Here is a 21,546-nt window from a genome sequence, read left to right on the forward strand (position 1 = left end):
TTTTTGGTTACTACATGATTCCATCTGTGTTATTTCATTTTGGTTACTACATGATTCCATCTGTGTTATTTCATAGTTTTGATGTCTTCACTATTATTCTACAATGTAAAAAAATTGTAAAAATAAAGAAAAACCCTTGAATGAGTAGGTGTGTCCAAACTTTTGACTGGTACTGTATGTGTGCGTTCCTATCAAAGTGCTTTATTTAACTTACCATAATACACTTTCTGTATGACTGCGTTACGTCATTTCAACTGTAGCACAAGATAAGCATTTAGTTGTCTGTCTATTCCTTTATAACTGTGGACACGCAATGTACTAATTTCATAACCTTTATGGTGTTATACTCAATTGTGCTTATGTATATTCTTTCATTAGTTTGGTAGAAAACTGCTAATCATGTCAGAGAAGTATTAGCTTGTGTTGTATCCTTTTGAAGTTGCCCTCATCATGACCAGGCCTGTGAATTTATTGGGCCTGTTTAGCATAGCTCTGCCCTGCCCCCTTGTGGAGCTATTCAGTTACTGGTGCATTTATAAATGTAATGTTGTAAATGCAATTTATTATTCTTATAGCAGTGTTATGTTACTTCGTTGTAATATCGTTTTATTGCTACATCCTGATATTGTATTATAATTACTAATCATTCCTCTTTATTCTTTACTTTCAGAAACCACACACACTAAAAAACAATATTGAACGTAATTTGCCAACATAACTGGAACTGGAGTTGCTGATATCTTTCTTTCCGAAGATTGAGGCCAGCTTTTGTATTCTAGCAACATACTCTTTGAACGTACACTTCTTTACAGTTTTACTGGAGGAAAAAACTGCAAGAAAATACAATGACAACTGACATTTCATTACAAATATGCCTAACCCATATTTCAATAGTAGCGGTTGAACAAAGACATTGTATCACATGGCAGGTCACCTGTGAAGTCAGTCAGTCAGTAATTGCTGCAGATGTGCTCAATAGTGCTTGAGCGTATGGTACTCCCCAAAGCATGGCGCAACACACAGGGGTATGTCACAAGGTACACACATGTACTTTGTCAACTTCCTCTGCTTCCTTCTCATGGTGCTGGACAGGCAGACTTTGCAGTGCCTCCGTGTGCGACTGCCTTGAGCAGCAGTTTGAGGGACTTTGGAGGGAAAATGCCGTGCAGTGAGGCGCAGAGGATTATCTGCAGCAGGACGGCCCCCAGTGGATGGGTGCCGAGGGGTGTGGTGCTCTTCCAGCAGCTCTCTCATGAGGTTCTCTCTGTACTTTTGGTAGGTAATCACCTCACCTATAGGGGCGATAGAGAGGGAGGATGAGGGAGTGGGTAGGTGAGTGAGATTGTCAATATAATGGAACAATGTGATTTGTATGTGAACTGTATGTAAAATTTCAAAAAACCTTGTTCATTATTCATCTCACCTGTTAGTTGGCGGTGAACTATGTGGCCATTGAGGACAGCAGTGTCGATCAGATGGAAAAATATCTTCTTATACCACTTGGTGGTTTTCCAAGCACATGCCACAAAGCGGTTTATCATGTCTGCCTTATTTACTGCCCCCATTTTGCGGTTATAGTCATGCACACAGTCTGGTTTGAGCTTCCTCTCTCCCGTAAGGTGGTCAACCTTCCCTGTGTGTGACATGGTTGCTGTATGGACAGTGGAGAGGACATGGATGTCTCGTTTGTCATGCCACTTTACTGCCAGCTGTTGACCGTTCTCCTTGAACTCCACCTCCCCCCTCTGCATCTTCCTGCTTCCGAATGACGGCATCCCCTTCCTGTTTGATTGGACTGTGCCACAGGCCCCTGTGCTGTTGGAGAGCAAATGCTGGAAGAGTGTGGGGCTGCTGTACCAATTGTCTACATACAAAGTGTGGCCCCTCCCGAGATGAGGAGCCAGCATAGTCATCACCACGGACCCGGACACCCCAAGCCCCTCATAATGTTTGACGTCAGTGGTGGACCCTGTGTAGACTATAATGTCCTGGACAAATCCTGTCTTCACGTCGCACAAAAAAAAGAACTTCACCCCAAACCTGTGCCTTTTGGAGGGAATGTATTGACGGAACGCTAGCCTACCCTTCCATAACATCAAGTACTCGTCAATGCTTAAGTCCTTGTATGGCACAAAGACCTGACCGAATGCTGATGTCAGGCTGGTAAGAACATTTCTTATTTTGTGTAAGGGGTCATTTAGGTTGGCAGTAGCATTGTTGACGAAATGCAGGCATCGCAGCAGGACTAGGAAGCGATCTTGGGAAAAGAGAGTGGCAAAGAATGGAGTTGCAAACATAGGATCCGTGCTCCAGTATTCCCTTAGGGAGTTCTTCTTCACTATTCCCATGAGAAGGACTGTCACCAGGAAGGTATACATTTCACTAATTGTGGTTGTCACCCATTTAGCGAGCTTCCCCCTCACTCCTGGCTCTCTCTTCTCCTGTAGCTTCAAGGCATAGCGATTAGTCTCCTCCACTATGTCTCCCAACAGCTTCTCTGTCAGAAACAGCTTGAAGCACTCTGCCGCAGAGGGAGATGGCAAGGGGCTTTTCACTCCAGACTGGGACTCATCAAAGCCAACAGCAGGGCCAGGAGGGGAAAAATGGCTGGTGGCCTTCCAGCTACCGCAGACCTCCAGTACTTCACCCACAGTTGGTCTGCGTCCATCACCACCAGCATCTTCAGAGGGACCAGGGACTTTGTCGGTGGGCAAGGGGTCCTCAGATTCAGGGTTCTCAATGCCCATAAGGTTTGGTGGCAGCTCCTTACTGTCACTGTCAGAATCTGATTCCTCAGTTTCATACTCAGACTCATTGTCAGAATTTACAAAAATCTCCAGAATTTCCACATTTGTGAGTTTCTTGAGACTGACGCTTTTACCGCAGTCAACACAGCTAAATGGTTTCTCTCCAGTGTGAATCCTCATGTGCCTGGACATATATTTTGTATGTTTGAAGGTCTTGCCACAAACAGGGCAGGTGCAAGGTTTTCCACCTTGACAGAGTCGGACATGGGTCTTCAGTTCACAAGTGGAGTTGTAGCGTTTTTTGCAGAACCGACATTCGCTGAGTCTCTTCTTGGCGAGAGTCAAATGATTCTGCAAGTCAGGTTTCAGAGCAAACTTATCACAGTCACGGCAGCGGTGAGTTTTTCTAGACGTGTTGCTAAATTCGGAATAATGTTCCCCCATTGATGGGTTTGGATCCAATGGTGGGCTAGGATGCAATTGTGGGCTGCTGTCAAGTCCTACTGGGTCACTGCTTACGGCTGAGCTGTGGCTGGAGGCATTGTTTTGATTATCTGGAGGGTCACAGGGAATGTTGAGACCCTTTAGGTGAGTTACGGTTACAAAAGGTGTGAGATCCACTGGTTTAGGGTCATTCTCTCTGTTCTCCACAGTCTGAGTTTGGGGAAGAGTCAAGGACTGAAGTGGGTCTTCCTGATCACTTTCACTTTTCACACAGAGAGGAGGGAATATGGAGTCTTTGGCATCAAAGAGCACTTGAAGCTGCTCTTTCTCCTGACTGGTCCCGAGTTCCTCCTGTTCCTTTTTAATCTGTGTGGGCTCTGGGTCCTTCTGCTGCAGACTGGGGATCCACTCCTGCTCACAGTGCTGCTGCTCAGGGAGAACCTCCTCTTCAGAGACAGCGAGAGAGAGCTTCAGGGAGTCTGGAGGAAAGGAGAGGAAGAGCAGAAGTTATCTATACTGAACAAAAATATAAAACGCAATATGCAACTATTTACAGTTACAGTTCATATAAGGAAATCAGTCAATTGAAATAAATAAATTAGGCCCTAATCTATGGATTTCACATGACTGGGAATACAGATATGCATATGTTGGTCACAGATACGCAAAAAAAAAAAAAAAAAATAGAGGGTCGTGGATCAGAAAACCAGTCAGTATTTGGTGTGACCACCATCATGCAGCGCGAAACAACTCCTTTGCATAGAGTTGGTCAAGCTGTTGATTGTGGCCTGTGGAATGTTGCCCCACTCCTCTTCAATGGCTGGGTGAAGTAGCTGGATATTGGCAGGAACTGGAACACGCTGTCGTACACGCTGATCCAGAGCATTCCAAACATGCTCAATGGGTGACATATCTAGTGAGTATGCAGGCCATGGAAGAACTGGGACATTTTCAACTTCCAGGAATTGTGTACAGATCCTTGCGACATGGGGCTGTGCATTATCATGCTGAAACATGAGCTGATGGCGGTGGAGGAATGGCATGACAATGGGCCTCAGGATCTCGTCACAGTATCTCTGTGCATTCAAATTGCCATCGATAAAATGCAATTGTGTTCATTATCCATAGCTTATGCCTGCCAATACCATAACCCCACTGCCACCATTGGGCACTCTGTTCACAACGTTGACATCAGCAAACCGCTTGCCCACATGACGCTACACGTGGTCTGCGGTTGTGAAGGGACCAGGGAGAAAATACAATACACATGCTGAAAGAACACTTTTGACTGGTACTGTATATTTACATTTATATTTTAGTCATTTAGCAGACGCTCTTATCCAGAACGACTTACAGTTAGTGAGTGCATACATTATTTTTAAAAATTTAATACTGGCCCCCCGTGGGAAACGAACCCACAACACTGGCGTTGCAAACGCCATGCTCTACCAACTGAGCTACATCCCTGGACGACGCTGGGCCAATTGTGCGCCGCCCCATAGGTCTCCCGGTCACGGCCGGCTACGGCCTGGATTCGAACCAGGATCTCTAGTGGCACAGCTAGCACTGCGATGCAGTGCCTTAGACCACTGCACCACTCGGGATACACACAGTACCAGTCAAAAGTTTGGACACACCTACCTACTCATTCAAGGGTTCTTAAATCCTACTATGTTCTACACTGTAGAATAATAGTGAAGACATAAACTATGAAATAACACATATGGACTCATGTAGTAACCAAAAAAGTGTTAAACAAATCAAAATATATTTTATATTTGAGATTATTCAAATAGCCACCCTTTGCCTTGATGACAACTTTGCACACTCTTGGCATTCTCTCAACAAGCTTCATGAGGTAGTCACCTGGAATGAATTTCAATTAACAGGTGTGCCTTGTTAAAAGTTAATTTGTGGAATTTCTTTCCTTCTGCATGTGTAGTTCTCACCGTAAAACATGGAGGAGGAGGTGTTATGGTGTGGGGGTGCTTTGCTGGTGACACTGTCTGTGATTTATTTAGAATTCAAGGCACACTTAACCAGTATGGCTACCACAGCATTCTGCAGCGATACGCCATCCCATCTGGTTTGCGCTTAGTGGGACTATCATTTGTTTTCAACAGGACAATGACCCAACACACCTCCAGGCTATGTAAGGGCTATTTGACCAAGAAGGAGAGTGATGGAGTGCTGCATCAGATGACCTGGCCTCCACAATCACCCGACCTCAACCCAATTGAGATGGTTTGGGATGAGTTGGACTGCAGAGTGAATGAAAAGCAGCCAACAAGTGCTCAGGATATGTGGGAACACCTTCAAGACTGTTGGAAATGCATTCCAGGTGAAGCTGGTTGAGAGAATGCCAAGAGTGTGCAAAGATGTCATCAAGGCAAAGGGTGGCTATTTGAAGAATCTCAAATATAAAATATATTTTAATTTGTTTAACACTTTTTTGGTTACTATATGATTCCATATGTGATATTTCATAGTTTTGATGACTTCACTATTATTCTACAATGTAGAAAATTGTAAAAAAATAAAGAAAAACCCTTGAATGAGTAGGTGTATCCAAACTTCTGACTGGTACTGTATATTAGAATCACCTTTGGCAGCGATTACAGCGGTGAGTCTTTCTGGGTAAGTCTCTAAGAGCTTTGCACACCTGGATTGTACAACATTTACCCATTATTCTTTTAAAAATTCTTCAAGCTCTGTCAAGTTGGTTGTTGATTCATTGCTAGACAGACATTTTCAAGTCTTGCCATAGATTTTCAAGCCGATTTAAGTCAAAACTAACTAGGCCACTCAGGAACATTCAATGTCGTCTTGGTAAGCAACTCCAGTGTATATTTGAAATTGTGTTTTAGGTTATTGTCTTGCTGAAAGTTGAATTTGTCCCCAGTGTCTGTTGGAAAGCAGACTGAACCAGGTTTTCCTCTAGGATTTTGCCTGTGCTTAGCTACAGTGAGGGAAAAAAGTATTTGATCCCCTGCTGATTTTGTACGTTTGCCCACTGACAAAGACATGATCAGTCTATAATTTTAATGGTATGTTTATTTGAACAGTGAGAGACAGAATAACAACAAAAAAATCCAGAAAAGCGCATGTCAAAAATGTTATAAATTGATTTGCATTTGAATTAGGGAAATAAGTATTTGACCTCCTCTCAATCAGAAAGATTTCTGGCTCCCAGGTGTCTTTTATACACGTAACGAGCTGAGATTAGGAGTACACTCTTAAAGGGAGCGCTCCTAATCTCAGTTTGTTACCTGTATAAAAGACACCTGTCCACAGAACAATCAATCAATCAGATTCCAAACTCTCCACCATGGCCAAGACCAAAGAGCTCTCCAAAGATGTCAGGAACAAGATTGTAGACCTACACAAGGCTGGAATGGGCTACAAGACCATCACCAAGCAGCTTGGTGAGAAGGTGACAACAGTTGGTGCGATTATTTGCAAATGGAAGAAACACAATAAACACAAGATCTCACCTCGTGGAGTTGCAATGATCATGAGAACGGTGAGGAATCAGCTCAGAACTACACGGGAGGATCTTGTCAATGATCTCAAGGCAGCTGGGACCATAGTCACCAAGAAAACAATTGGTAACACACTACGCCGTGAAGGACTGAAATCCTGCAGCGCCCGCAAGGTCCCACTACTCAAGAAAGCACATATGCAGGTCCGTCTGAAGTTTGCCAATGAACATCTGAATGATTCAGAGGAGAACTGGGTGAAAGTGTTGTGGTCAGATGAGACCAAAATCGAGCTCTTTGGCATCAACAAACTTGCCGTGTTTGGAGGAGGAGGAATGCTGCCTATGACCCCAAGAACACCATCCCCACAGTCAAACATAGAGGTGGAAACATTATACTTTGGGGGTGTTTTTCTGCTAAGGGGACAGGACAACTTCACCGCATCAAAGGGACGATGGACGGGGCCATGTACCATCAAATCTTGGGTGAGAACCTCCTTCCCTCAGCCAGGGCATTGAAAATGGGTCGTGGATGGGTATTTCAGCATGACAATGACCCAAAATACACGGCCAAGGCAACAAAGGAGTGGCTCAAGAAGAAGCACATTAAGGTCCTGGAGTGGCCTCGCCCATTAATCCCATAGAAAATCTGTGGAGGGAGCTGAAGGTTCGAGATGCCAAATGTCAGCCTCGAAACCTTAATGACTTGGAGAAGATCTGCAAAGAGGAGTGGGACAAAATCCCTCCTGAGATGTGTGCAAACCTGGTGGCCAACTACAAGAAACGTCTGACCTCTGTGATTGCCAACAAGGGTTTTGCCACCAAGTACTAAGTCATGTTTTGCAGAGGGGTCAAATACTTATTTCCCTCATTAAAATGCAAATCAATTTATAAAATTTTTGACATGCGCTTTTCTGGATTTTGTTGTTGTTATTCTGTCTCTCAATGTTCAAATAAACCTACCATTAAAATTATAGACTGATCATGTCTTTGTCAGTGGGCAAACATACAAAATCAGCAGGGGATCAAATACTTTTTCCCCCTCACTGTATATTCCATTTATTTGTATCCTAAAAAAAAATCCTGGTTCTTGCCGATGACAAGCATACCCATATTTTTATTCTGTACAGCCATCCTTCTTTTCACTCTGTCATTTAGGCTAGTATTGTATAGTACCTACATTGTTGTTGATCCATCCTCAGTTTTCTCCTATCACAGTCATTAAAAACTCTGTAACTGTTTTAAAGTCACCATTGGCCTCATGGCAAAATCCCTGAGCGGTTTCCTTCCTCTCTGGCAACTGAGTTAGGAAGGACACCTGTATCTTTGCAGTGACTGGGTGTATTGATACACCAGCCAAAGTGTAATTAATAACTTCACCATGCTCAAAAGGGATATTCAATGTGTGTTTGTTTTTATTTACCCATCTACCAATAGGTGCCCTTCTTTGCAAGGCATTGGAAAACCTCCCTGGTCATTGTGGTTGAATCAGTGTCTGAAATTCACTGCTCGACTGAGGGACCTTACAATGATATGTATGTGTGGTACAGAGATGAGGTAGTCATTCAAAAATCATGTTAAAAACTATTATTGCACAAAGAGAGTCCATGCAACTTATGTGACCTGTTCAGTATGGGACTTGTTGTACTCCTGAACTTATTTAGGCTTGCCTTAACAAAGGGGTTGAATACTTATTGACTCAAGACATTTCAGCTTTTCATTTTTAATTAATTTGTAAAAATGTCTAAACATAAATCCACATTATGGGGTATTGTGTCAAGGCCAGTGACACAAATCTCAATTTAATCTATTTTAAATTCAGGCTGTAACACAACAATAATTCAAGGAGTGTGAATACTTTCTGAAGGCATTGTATATCATAATTTGACTAAAACAATGACTTATTGACTTCCATCATTGCGCAACATCATGGGTAAGCTTTGGCCATTGTCTTTCAGCTTGAAAAAGTGGATTTATAATAATAATAATCATAATAATAATAATATGCCATTTAGCAGACGCTTTTATCCAAAGCGACTTACAGTCATGCGTGCATAATTTATTTTTATTTTTTTTGTGTTTGGGTGGTCCCGGGGATCGAACCCACTACCTTGGCGTTACAAGCGCCGTGCTCTACCAGCTGAGCTACAGAGGACCACGATTTCTACTGGTGTGGGTGTTTAACATTTTTGAAATGGTGATAGCCTAAACAGTTTATCAATTGAGTGGAACTGTGGTTAGATATTAGTAGATCTATATACGTACCTATTCTACATAATTTTATCTCCGGTGTGATCCGCAGCAGTCTCCGTAGACGATCATTCTCCTCCAGGTACTCTGCTACCATTTTCTCAAATGCCCTGAAAATCTCCACAGCGGCAGACACCTTTAAATGCACATTTAAAAACACACGAAACGACTCTAGTTTAGACATTTTCAGTCGACTGAGAGTTGGGTATTCAGCTAGTATGGTATTGTGAAGTGGGTCCTCCTGATCACATTCACTTTTCACACAAGGAGGAGTAAATGTGGAGTCTTTGGTATCAAAGAGCCCTTGAAGCTGCTCTTCCTCCTGACTTGTCCGGAGTTCCTCCTGTTCCTCTTTAATCTGTGTGCGCTCTGGATCCTCCTGCCCCCGACTGGGGCTCCACTCCTGCTCACAGTGCTGCTGCTCAGAGGGAACCTCCTCTTCAGAGACAGCAAGAGAGAGCTGAAGGGAGTCTGGAGGGAAGGAGAGGGGGAGCAGAGGTTTAAGCTATATACCACAGAATTAAATTGAACAATTATACATGTGAATTATAGCTCTCTATGATCTATATAGCAAAGTGGCCTCGAACCTCCAGTGGCATAGCTAAAGCTTGTGCCAGAGGTCGAGCAGAGGGTCCATTGCAGGACTCCAGACCGCGACCATTTAGTCGCTTTTGGCAACCCTTTGACTTGGTTGTGCGAGTTACATTTTGAATTGGCCGCACTGGTGTGATCTGCACCTTCTACCTGGTCACCTCAATCAAAACGTCCTATTTTTAGGGGGCGGATATAACACTGAATTTGTCAAAAAGTAAAATGCATTATCCTCATGATAATAATAATCACAAGTGCTTAGCAAACTTTTGGAAAAGATTGTGTTTGATCAAATACAAAGTTATTTTACAGAAAAATAATTAACAATAGACTTTCAGCATGCTTATAGGGAAGGGCACTCAACATGCTCAGCACTGACACAAATGACTGATGATTGGCTGAAAGAAATTGATAGTAAGAAGATTGTGGGAGCTGTTCTGTTAAGACTTCAGTGCAGCTTTTGATGTCATTGATCATAACCTATTGCTGAAAAAACATAGGTGTTATGGATTTGCATCCTCTGCCTTATTATGGTTTGAGAGTTACCTATCTAATAGAACACAGAGGGTTTTCGTTAATGGAAGTCTTTCTCATGCAAATTCAGTTGAGTGTGGTGTACCGCAGGGCAGCCGGCTAGGGCTATTATTGTTTTCTGTTTTTACTAATGACCTTCCACTAACCTTGACTAAAGCCTGTGCGTCTATGTACACTGAGGACTCAACAGTATACACGTCGGTTGCAAAAGTAAAATAAATCTCTGACATCCTTAACGTAGAGCTCCAGTCAGTTTTAGAATGGGTAACTAGCAATAGGCGGGTGCTAAATATTTTAAAAAAAACTAAAAGCATAATTTTTGGGACAAATCACTCGCTCAACGCTAAACCTCATTTCGATCTATTATTGAATAATATGGCGATTGAGCAAGTTGAGGAGACTAAACTGCTGGGTGTAACCCTAGATAGCAAGCTGTCATGGTCAAAACATATAGACTCAATGGTTGCGAAACTGGGAAGAGGTCTGTCCATGATAGGATGTTACTCTGCCTTCTTGACATCTCAGTCAATCAGACAGGTCCTACAGGCCCTAGTTTTTTCGCACCTGGACTACTGCCCAGCTGTGTGGTCATGTGCGGCAAAGAGGGACATAGGTAAATTGCAGTTGGTCCAGAACAAAGCAGCAAGTATTGCACTTAGATGTACACGGAGGGCAAGTGTCAGTAACATGCATGTCAATCTCTCCTGGCTCAAAGTTGAGGAGAGATTGACTGCATCACTATTGGTCTTTGTGCAAGGTATTGATGTGAAGGTACCGAACTGTCTGTTCAAGCAGTTGGCGCACAGTTTGGACACTCATCGGTACAATTCAAGACATGCAACCAGAGGTCTCTTCACAGTCCCCAGGTTCAGAACAGAGGCTGGGAAATGCACAGTATTAAATAGAGCCATGACTACATGGAACTCTCTGCCATCCCAGGTAACTCATGTTAGCAATAAAACCAGATTTAAAAACCAGATAAAAGAACACCTTACTGCACAAAGGAGACTGTGAAGAGACACAGCCATTTTATATACACTACCAGTCAAAAGTTTGGACACACCTACTCATTCAATTTTTTACATTGTAGAATAATAGTGAAGACATCAAAACTATGAAATAACACATATGGAACCATGTAGTAACCAAAAAGTGTTAAACAAATCAAAATATATTTTTTAAATAGCCACCCTTTGCCTTGATGACAGCTTTGCACACTCTTGGCATGTGTGACGTTTTACATTTATGTAGTTCAGTCCTTGACTAATAATGTTCTGTATTATGTCATGTTTCATGTGGACCCCAGGAAGAGTGATCCTAATAAATAACACTCTCTCTCCCCGCTCATGTGCCCCAAAAAATGGCTCCCAAGCAGGCAGGTGGCAGGGTTTGTGTTTCCTGGAAGCAAGCAGCTGTGGGAGGGAGACATTTTTGGGGGCACATGAGGGGCGAGAGAGGGTGTGAGAGGCTCGCTCATCCTAGCAGCCAGCCTCAGTGAAACAGGCACAGCAGCAGGGCAGGCAGACACATTTATCACAATATTATTTGGTATTTATTAGGATCAAGCAGGCAGCACAACACTTTTAACATTCTCTCAGCATGCTATTAATGCATGCACTGAACAGATCCTTCCAAAACTAGAACACTGCTTTCCACGTTGCTTCTTAATATGAATCCACGTTTTCTGTATTGTACTATTAGTTTGTTTGTCTTGCTCTCTCCGAAACACTAGTTAGTTGGTCTTAGGAAGCTGGTATGTGTCAAAATAATGCTAAATCGCAAATCAGGTAACTGGCTAGCTAAACACCATTTAGTTAAAGTGGAACTGACAGCGTTTTAACTACTTTGCAGATGTGAAACAGATAGACAATCATATCAGTAAAAAATATCAAATTCCCAGTTTATGCTACAAAACCAACTTTCTAAGAGGTTTTTAAAATAGTTTCTATTTGAGTCAACGTTCCATGACGTAGACTAAGGCATTAGGCAGAATAGATGGATGCAGTTCAATGCATGATTAATATAATTCACCAATACATTTCTTGGTAGTCCAAAAAATATTGCTATCAGGTTGTAAATCACAGCTGGTACATTGTTTGCTGCCTCCAATCGGGATGCACTGTTTCAGTTTCAATGACTCAATATTTTGGACAAAAAACGGACAAATGTAACTAAGGCTGTAGGTGGAGTTGGAGTGAGTAGTCATGCTGTACTTCGCTCCGCAGGTAATATGACACACATTACATTACAATGGAACGATTTGATTAGTGTAATGTTAGCTAGCTACATAGTTGTCTTTGTATCAAAGATAAAGGTGTAGTATAGAGAAACTATCGAGGTTAGCTAGCCAGCTACATTCGTTCGCAGCGACGCCGTTTTTCAAACAAAGTCAACACCGCAGCCATTGCTAGCTAGCCAACACTACCAGCTAGCAGTACTGAAGCAACTAAATACAATATCATTTTAGTCAATGAGAATTTTGCAACGTAAAGCTTCACTTTCTGAACATTCGAGATGTGTAGTCCACTTGTGTAGCTAGCATGACTAACTTTGTGCTAGCTAGTCAACGTTTAATTATTTCTGCGTTATGAAAGGAACTAGACACGGACACGAATGATCTGTTTAGTGTGTTAACACACTATTGGTAATTTGTTGGTGCTAAACCGTGTGTTATTGGATGCTAGCATGCTAGTTAGCTATGGCATCATAGGATACGGTGCCCTGGGCGGTTTTCACAAAATAATACTGTACCAAGTTAGCAAGCTGAATAAACTAAGTTAGAGTCTATTCCTAGAAAACATTGAACCACTGTAGTTTACAACAATTATAATTTCTAAAGTGGAAGTTGGGAGAGTTAAATTTGAGTGTTTCAGTGAAAGGTAAGTGAGGGAGGCCCCGCTCTCTCGCATCCCCAGATGTTTAGTTAATTTTATTCCGATCTCTTTTGCATTATTGTAGCCTTTTCCTCATCTCTCCCAAGTGGACATTCTCTATTTTCCCCCTGACCCATCTGTCTATCTCCTCATTTGAATTCCATGCTGTCACAGTCACTAGCCCATTCAAGCTTAACATCCTTATCATTTATCGCCCTCCAGGTTGCCTTGGAGAGATCATCAATGAGCTTGACGCCTTGATAAGTTCCTTTCCTGAGGATGGCTCACCCCTCACAGTTCTGGGTGACTTTAACCTCCCTACGTCTACCTTTGACTCATTTCTCTCTGCCTCCTTCTTTCCACTCCTCTCCTCTTTTGACCTCACCCTCTCACCATCCCCCCCTACTCACAAGGCAGGCAATACGGTTGACCTCATCTTTACTAGATGCTGTTCTTCTACTAATCTCACTGCAACTCCCCTCCAAGTCTCCGACCACTACTTTGTATCCTTTTCTCTCTCGCTCTCCTCCAACACTACTCACTCTGCCCCTACTCAGATGGTAATGTGCCGTCGCAACCTTCGCTCTCTCTCTCCCGCTACTCTCTCCTCTTCCATCCTATCATCTCTTCCCTCTGCCAAATCCTTCTCCCCTCCGATCTCCTGATTCTGCCTCCTCAACCCTCCTCTCCTCCCTTTCTGCATCTTTTGACTCTCTATGTCCCCTATCCTCCCGGCCGGCTCGGTCCTCCCCTCCTGCTCCGTGGCTTGATGACTCATTGCGAGCTCACAGAACAGGGCTCCGGGCAGCCGAGCGGAAATGGAGGAAAACTAGACTCCCTGCGGACCTGTCATCTTTTCACTCCCTCCTCTCTACATTTTCTTCCTCTGAAAGCCACTTTCTACCACTCTAAATTTCAAGCCTCTGCCTCTAACCCTAGGAAGCTCTTTACCACCTTCTCCTCCCTGCTGAATCATCCTCCTCCTCCTCCCCCTCCCTCCCTCCCTCTCTGTGGATGACTTCGTCAACCATTTTGAAAAGAAGGTTGACGACATCCGATCCTCATTTATTAAGTCAAATGACACCGCTGGTCCTGCTCACACTGCCCTACCCTATGCTTCGACTTCTTCCTCCCCTCTCTCTCCAGATGAAATCTTGCGACTTGTGACGGACGGCCGCCCAACTACCTGCACGCTTGACCCTATCCCCTCCTCTCTTCTCCAGACCATTTCCGGAGACCTTCTCCCTTACCTCACCTCGCTCAACTCATCCTTGACCGCTGGCTATGTCCCTTCCGTCTTCAAGAGAGCGAGAGTTGCACCCCTCCTCAAAAAACCTACACTCGATCCCTCCGATGTCAACAACTACAGACCAGTATCCCTTCTTTCTTTTCTCTCCAAAACTCTTGAGCATGCCGTCTCTAGCCAACTCTCCTGCTATCTCTCTCAGAATGACCTTCTGGATCCAAACCAGTCAGGTTTCAAGACTGGTCATTCAACTGAGACTGCTCTTCTCTGTGTCACGGAGGCTCTTCGCACTGCTAAAGCTAACTCTCTCTCCTCTGCTCTTATCCTTCTAGACCTGTCTGCTGCCTTTGATACTGTGAACCATCAGATCCTCCTCTCCACCCTCTCCGAGTTGGGCATCTCCGGCGCTGCTCACTCTTGGATTGCGTCCTACCTGACAGGTCGCTCCTACCAGGTGGCGTGGCGAGAATCTGTCTCCGCACCACGTGCTCTCACCACTGTTGTACCCCAGGGCTCAGTTCTAGGCCCTCTCCTATTCTCTCTATACACCAAGTCACTTGGCTCTGTCATATCGTCACATGGTCTCTCCTATCATTGCTACGCAGACGACACACAATACATTTTCTCCTTTCCCCCTTCTGATAACCAGGTGGTGAATCGCATCTCTGCATGTCTGGCAGACATATCAGTGTGGATGTCTGATCACCACCTCAGGCTGAACCTCGGCAAGACAGAGCTGCTCTTCCTCCCGGGGAAGGACTGCCTGCTCCATGATCTCGCCATCACGGTTGACAACTCCATTGTGTCCTCCTCCCAGAGTGCAAAGAACCTTGGCGTGACCCTGGACAACACCCTGTTGTTCTCCGCTAACATCAAAGCGTTGACCCGATCCTGCAGGTTCATGCTCTACAACATTCGCAGAGTACGACCCTACCTTACACAGAAAGCGGCACAGGTCCTAATCCAGGCACTTGTCATCTCCCGTCTGGATTACTGCAACTCGCTGTTGGCTAGGCTCCCTGCCTGTGCCATTAAACCCCTATAACTTATCCAGAACGCTGCAGCCCGTCTGGTGTTCAACCATCCCAAGTTCTCTCATGTCACCCCGCTCCTCCGCACACTCCACTGGCTTCCAATTGAAGTTCGCATCTACTACAAAACCATGGTGCTTGCCTACGGAGCTGTGAGGGGAACGGCACCTCCTTACCTTCAGGCTCTGACCAGACCTTACACCCAAACGAGGGAACTACGTTCATCCACCTCTGGCCTGCTAGCCCCCCTACCTCTACGGAAGCACAGTTCCCGCTCAGCCCAGTCAAAGCTATTCGCTGCTCTGGCACCCCAATGGTGGAACAAGCTCCCCCACGACGCCAGGACAGTGGAGTCACTGACCACCTTCCGGAGACACTTGAAACCCTACCTCTTTAAGGAATACCTGGAATAGTATAACAGTAATCCTTCTACACACCCCCTCCCCCAGTGGTGGTTGTCCCACTGGCTATCCTAAGTTGAATGCACCAATTTGTAAGTCGCTCTGGATAAGAGCGTCTGCTAAATGACTTAAATGTACATGTAAGGCTGGGAATGTCAATACAATCAAACTAGCAAGGGCAATGATCACAAGTCAGTCATAACGTGGCTAATAGGCTAGCGTATCTATTTATGTAGCAAGCTAAAAACACGGAGCCTAACATTAGCTAGATAGCTAGCTTGCTAGCTGCTAGGAGGATGTCATGTCATTGGAGTTGTTGGGTGACTAACTGACTTTTTCCCCAAACATCGTTTTTCGGTGGCTATAAACAGCTAGAGACGCAGGTGTCATTTGGTTAACTAGCAAGAACTTGAACGACTTATCCAGTTAGCATATCTCTTGCATTTGTAAATTCACTCTGGCTATCTACTCCTATTTCAGAGCACTCTTGTCTAAGTGTGCCAGAGAGCAGAATAACTGATGAATTTACGAATGTGCAACCCCTGCTGAATATGACCGGTGTAAGTAAACGAAGGCAAAAAAAAGTAATAGTAAACATGTAAACAGCCTAACCAGCTCTGCTAGGGCGAGTAAATGGTCAGAGTGAGGTGTTCTCTCATTTGTGTCTAGAAATAGCTAGCTAGCAAGCTAGCCAACTTTAGCCAGTTAGCTTGTTTGAGACAGAGCTTATTTCCTGCAATTCTATACATTTTGCAATGTCTAATGTGACTCAAACATTACAACTAGGGATGTGACAAATTGACAATTTTGCTTAATGTTTATCAGTTTTCCGTTAAAACTATGAGAAAAAATCATAACATTCCACATCAATTTACAATGCAGAATAACGGCCCTGTTACATATGTATAACCGCTAGGGCCAGGCAATGAAGTTATCTACCGCAACCCTTTAGAGACAGAACGCAGCTACAGTAACATGTCGATACCGACAATTGATAACTTTGCAGACAATTAAAAAAAGTGCTGCATCAGACAGTAGATTTCTGCTCCGGCGTAAAATCTGTATTTTTTCCCTGACAACAATAAACATCGCTGATTGATGTGCTGCTGTGCTCTTTTTTTATGTAGCTTTTTATGGTATGGTAGCTAGATGTGTGTTATTTCCACGGTATTTAACTAACTTTCAAGGACTTTTTTAGGAGAGAGTGGTCTGCACGCAGCAGCTGGAGATAATTTGATTGACAGTTCTGTTTGCCTAGTGATGGACTTTAGTCCCGCTTCAGAAGCCGCATTCCTTTACAGACAAGTAAAATGTCCATATCGCCAGAGAAGGTTTCGTGTCAGCATACAAAAAAAAAAAAAAAAACTTGTGTAGCCTACCCTAACAGACAGAAAAACAAACATTATGTATGTCTGAAAAGTGTAATCGATACAGGTCCTGTAGCCTACTGTAATTTAATGAGGCGAAACCGAGGGGTAGGCTACCCCGTTAATAGGGTAGGATATTCAACATGCAACAGACACACACTTGCATCATTAGCGAAGAGACAAAGCAGGCAGGCCAGCGCAAGGGAGAGAGAGGCAGAAGGCAGAAGCGTGCTCATATGTTTTGGTAATCTGCATCTGGCAATGTCTTGTCTTGCATGCCTTGCAAATTCACCAAGTAGCCTAAAATGTGCCTCTTCCTCTCTGGTTTTATTTGAATTACACAACTTCCCCCAGGCCTTTTAAGCCTATCGGCTATAACACCGAAAAAAATATGTTTTGTGATAACTGAACTGTGAATTTAATTAAGTGGGGTAAAAACAAAACATTTTGGTTAGGGATTATAATTTTTGGGGGGTTAGGGATGTTTTGTTGTTGTTGGGGAGACCCGGGTTAGTTTCCCACGTGTTACAAAAGCACACTGTTTTACAATCGAGATATCTGATATGGCTTTGAAATATGTATCGTGTGGAATGCACATCGGCCATCACGAGTGCAGTACCCTTCATTGCAAAGTTTTTTTTCCGGACATTACATTTACTGTTAATAAATGGCTATTAGCAGTAGGTGTTATAAGCTATTTATAGTTAGCAATCTAGTTTCCACTTCATCAGACCGGTGAATTAGCACCAATTGAATTAGGCCTATATGTTATATTAGTGCACATAAAGATGAAGGCAAATGTATCTCTATTGAAGAAGAAAAAACTGAAAATTATGGAGCTCTATTTTGACAGTAAAATATAACTAAAATAGCCTAATTGTCATGCCAAAATTAATGACAATCACTGGTATAATTTATTTATTGAATACCATCTCAATAGTGTATTACACATCTTAATAAAGCATTGTGAATGACTTTCTAATAACTTTCTAAGCTGATTACTCCTATTTTTTTCTATTGTGCGACGCTGGCAAAACATTTTTTGGGTGCGACCAAATCATGGGCTGGTGCCATCAACTGAGGGGAAATTGTTAGTCTAGAGTTCTGCACTGACAATCATAGTTTGGGGGTGGGATGCAGAGATTTTTTTGGGGCCGCGCTACAGACAGCATGCTGAGCTATGCTCTGCTAATACAGGACCAGTAAAGGCCCACTACCTTTGTGAAAAAATATGTTTTTTATTCTGATTTTTCAGGGGGTGCTGCAGCACCCTCAGCACCCCTACTTCCCGAGGCTATGTTGACAATATGCTACAACTACTTTCAACCAACCATTCTTGGTGATACTTCCTTCATTCTCGATTTGGAAGGCACTGGTGTCTTAACTTCTATTTCCAGTTGCAGGTGTAACTCTGATAACCAGAGAATATTCCGAAAAATATAAAAACCCTGTTTTGCACCAAGTGAGATGTTACCCTCGCCATTTTAGCTGCCCGACATCTCGCAATATTCAACATCTTTGCTGGAACTAGTCATTTCTAAGCTACACAGTGGTGGCCACATGTACGAAGATTTACACATATGCAAAAGGAAATGTTCTCACTTGATAAAAAAAGTGGATTTCATATTTTTCTGAACATTCTCTGGCTATCGGAGTTACACCTGCAACTGGAAACACGTTTATAAAACATCAGTGCCTTCCAAGTTGAGAATTAATAAGTATCTCAAAGTAAAGTTGGTTAATGTACCACATTTTGAATGGACCCAATGCATATGCAAGTAAAGGGGTGCGTTCAGTTTAATTCATTGTTTGTTATGTTTTGTGATGGTTTGGACTGAGCGACACTTTTCCCCAAAACGGTGAGCACCATTTTTCAACAACGTTTGAGGTACGTTTGCTCCCATAGGGCGGCAAGGTGTATCCTGATCAATATGGGTATGACCATTTGAAATCGCAAACTCGTGCAGCATACCGTACACAATCGCCCTCAAGGGCAGGGCCACCATAATCACAGTTCTTCAACTGGGGTGTCATTACGCCAATTCTGTTGCAAAACGTTTCGTAAACGGAAGTAAACGTAACGAAACTGGGAGGGACCTACCTGAATTTGTCCAATAGAAACTTTCGTTTTCGTTGCGTTTTGCAACTGTTTGGACTAATGATTACACCCCATTACTGTATTGTTTCCGTTGAATTCAACGTTGAACAATGTTCTGTCGTACTGAACGCACCCCAGATTACGTTGCATATCGACCATTGCAGATCTAAAGTTATGATCTAAACAGCCTTTAAACATGCCTGAGTGCAGCTGTATGTTATTTCAATCCGTTTTTCGTGACAAAACAATTTAATAATGCAAAAAGTTACAGTAGATAACTTCTTTAAAAATGGATGAAGTGGTGATCACCGTTTGCCTAAACAGTTTATTAATTGAGGAGAACTATAGCTAGCCAGTAGATCTACCGTATACGAACCTATTCTATATAGTTTTATCTCCGGTGTGATCCGCAGCAGTCTCCGTAGCCGATCATTCTCCTCCTGGTACTCCACTACCGTTTTCTCGGCTGCCCTGAAAATCTCCACAGCAGCCACCGTTAAACGCTCATTTAAAAACACACGAAACGACTGTAGTTTAGACATGTTTCCGTAGACTGAGAGTTAGGTATTTTTCAATGAGTGTGGCTTCGTCCACGAGGAAAGTAACCATAAACGTCAGCGTCTCATCAGCAAAACTAAACAAGTACTTCCGGGTCACGTAATAGTACAAAAGTGTCGAATAACCTATATTTATTCATTATATATGAAAAATACTTGTCTAAACATTAACAATGATTCATATTTGTTCATATTTAAGTGACATTTTGATTTTAAAACATATTCTAAGGGCAAATAAATGCCCAAAATGCAAATCACAGAAATACATATTGGCGTATAGAGCAAAAACTATTATAGGTGCCGCAGTAAACGAATTGTAGGGAATACTCAGTGGGGCTTGTAGAATGTATATATGGTGTCATTTCATGGGTCACTGATTAATACGGAGTGTTGCTGGCCTTTTAAGCCACCCATTTAATTGGCCACAACGCAAATCACTGTATATGGAATACATATTGGCTTATAGAGCAAAAACTATTCTAGGTGCCGCAGTAAAAGTATTGTAGGTAGGGTCTGTAGAATGTATATATGGTGTCATTTCATGGGGCACTGAATAATACGGAGTGTTACTGGATTAATAAGGAGTGTTGCTCGCCTTTGACTCCACCCACTCCATTGGCCACAATGCGAATCACTGTATATGGAATACATATTGGCTTATAAAGCAAAAACTATTTTCAGACACCCAAGATATTGGGAATGAATACTACCACTTAGAGACATACAGTTGTGGTAGAGGTTTATCAGATGAGGAAATAGTAAAGTCTATGAAAACGGTATCAAATGAGCAGCATGTAACTGGAGAGGTTGACGTCGAAATAAGCGAGGATACACAGAAATGTGTTTTGTCAGATGAGGCAAATTTTGGAGGGTTCAGGCATACCACTCCAAATAATGGTGAGCTTACATTGACTCGTGATGAATGGGAGAAGGACTATTTGGAGAGAAGTGGTAGGTATTTCAAAAAGTTCTTATGGTTAGGCCTATTTGCAGGAAACATTAAAGTGTCCAATTTACAGAGGTTTTCAGCATTATACAAGCAATTTACACATTTCTTTTGCCAAGAAAATAGGGAAGGGATTGCCACGAGTACAGAATGGGTTATGCAAGAACATGTATATCAGATTCATTGAGAATAATGGTGAACGCCATGAAAGAATGCTATAATTGTCAAAAGAAGATAAATCTGCAATGATGTGATTAAGTGGTGAAACTTGCACATGTACTATGGTTCTCAGATTGTTTGGTGTATTTCAGGAGCTGATATCCTGAACCTTGATCTTGCATATAAGGACATACATACCAGGCGTTGTCTGAGGAAGGGCCGAAAAATTTCGAAAGACTCCAGCCACCCCAGCCATGAACTGTTCTCCTGCAGGCGGTACCGGAGCATTGGGTATCGGACCAACAGGCTCCAGGACTTTTTCTATCCCCAAGCGCTGAGACTTTTGAACAGCCAAAGACTCCAGGCACTGAGACTTTAGAACAGCTAGGCAATGGCTGCCAACCCTCACCCACGGTCTATCTGCAGCTTACTTTCTTGTGTTTTTCTTATTTTTTACATTTACATTTTAGTCATTTAGCAGACGCTCTTATCCAGAGCGACTTACAGGAGCAATTAGGGTTAAGTGCCTTGCTCAAGGGCACATTAACGTCATTTAGCAGACGCTCTTAGCCAGAGCGACTCACAAATTGGTGCGTTCACCCTATAGCCAGTGGGATAACCACTTTACAATTTGGGGGGGGTTAGAAGGAATACTTTATCCTATCCCAGGTATTCCTTAAAGAGGTGGGGTTTCAAATGTCTCCGGAAGGTGGTGAGTGACTCCGCTGTCCTGGCGTCGTGAGGGAGCTTGTTCCACCATTGGGGTGCCAGAGCAGCGAACAGTTTTGACTGGGCTGAGCGGGAGCTATGCTTCCGCAGAGGAA

The 21,546-nt window shown here is 43.1% G+C and overlaps 1 protein-coding gene across 4 annotated transcripts; it reads right to left on the reverse strand.

Moving 5' to 3' along the window:
- Nucleotides 1-542: 542 nt before the first annotated feature.
- On the reverse strand, nt 543-21,236 carry LOC121544933 (piggyBac transposable element-derived protein 4). 4 transcript variants are annotated; one of them, XM_041855193.2, is made up of 5 exons: nt 20,921-21,236; nt 19,437-19,539; nt 8,935-9,390; nt 1,424-3,670; nt 543-1,292 (listed from the first exon to the last, which is right to left on the reverse strand). In XM_041855193.2, the coding sequence occupies exons 1-5, from the start codon at nt 21,008-21,010 to the stop codon at nt 973-975; spliced, it is 3,216 nt and encodes a 1,071-aa protein (XP_041711127.1). In that variant the 5' UTR covers nt 21,011-21,236; the 3' UTR covers nt 543-972. The 4 variants fall into 4 exon arrangements, with proteins under 4 accessions (XP_041711127.1, XP_041711128.1, XP_045065071.1 ...); XM_041855194.2 differs by lacking the exon at nt 19,437-19,539; XM_045209136.1 differs by lacking the exon at nt 20,921-21,236 and having other exon boundaries at nt 19,437-19,689.
- Between the last annotated feature and the right edge of the window lie 310 nt (nt 21,237-21,546).

This window comes from Coregonus clupeaformis, chromosome 29 (assembly GCF_020615455.1).
Source record: "Coregonus clupeaformis isolate EN_2021a chromosome 29, ASM2061545v1, whole genome shotgun sequence".
NCBI lineage: Eukaryota > Metazoa > Chordata > Actinopteri > Salmoniformes > Salmonidae > Coregonus > Coregonus clupeaformis.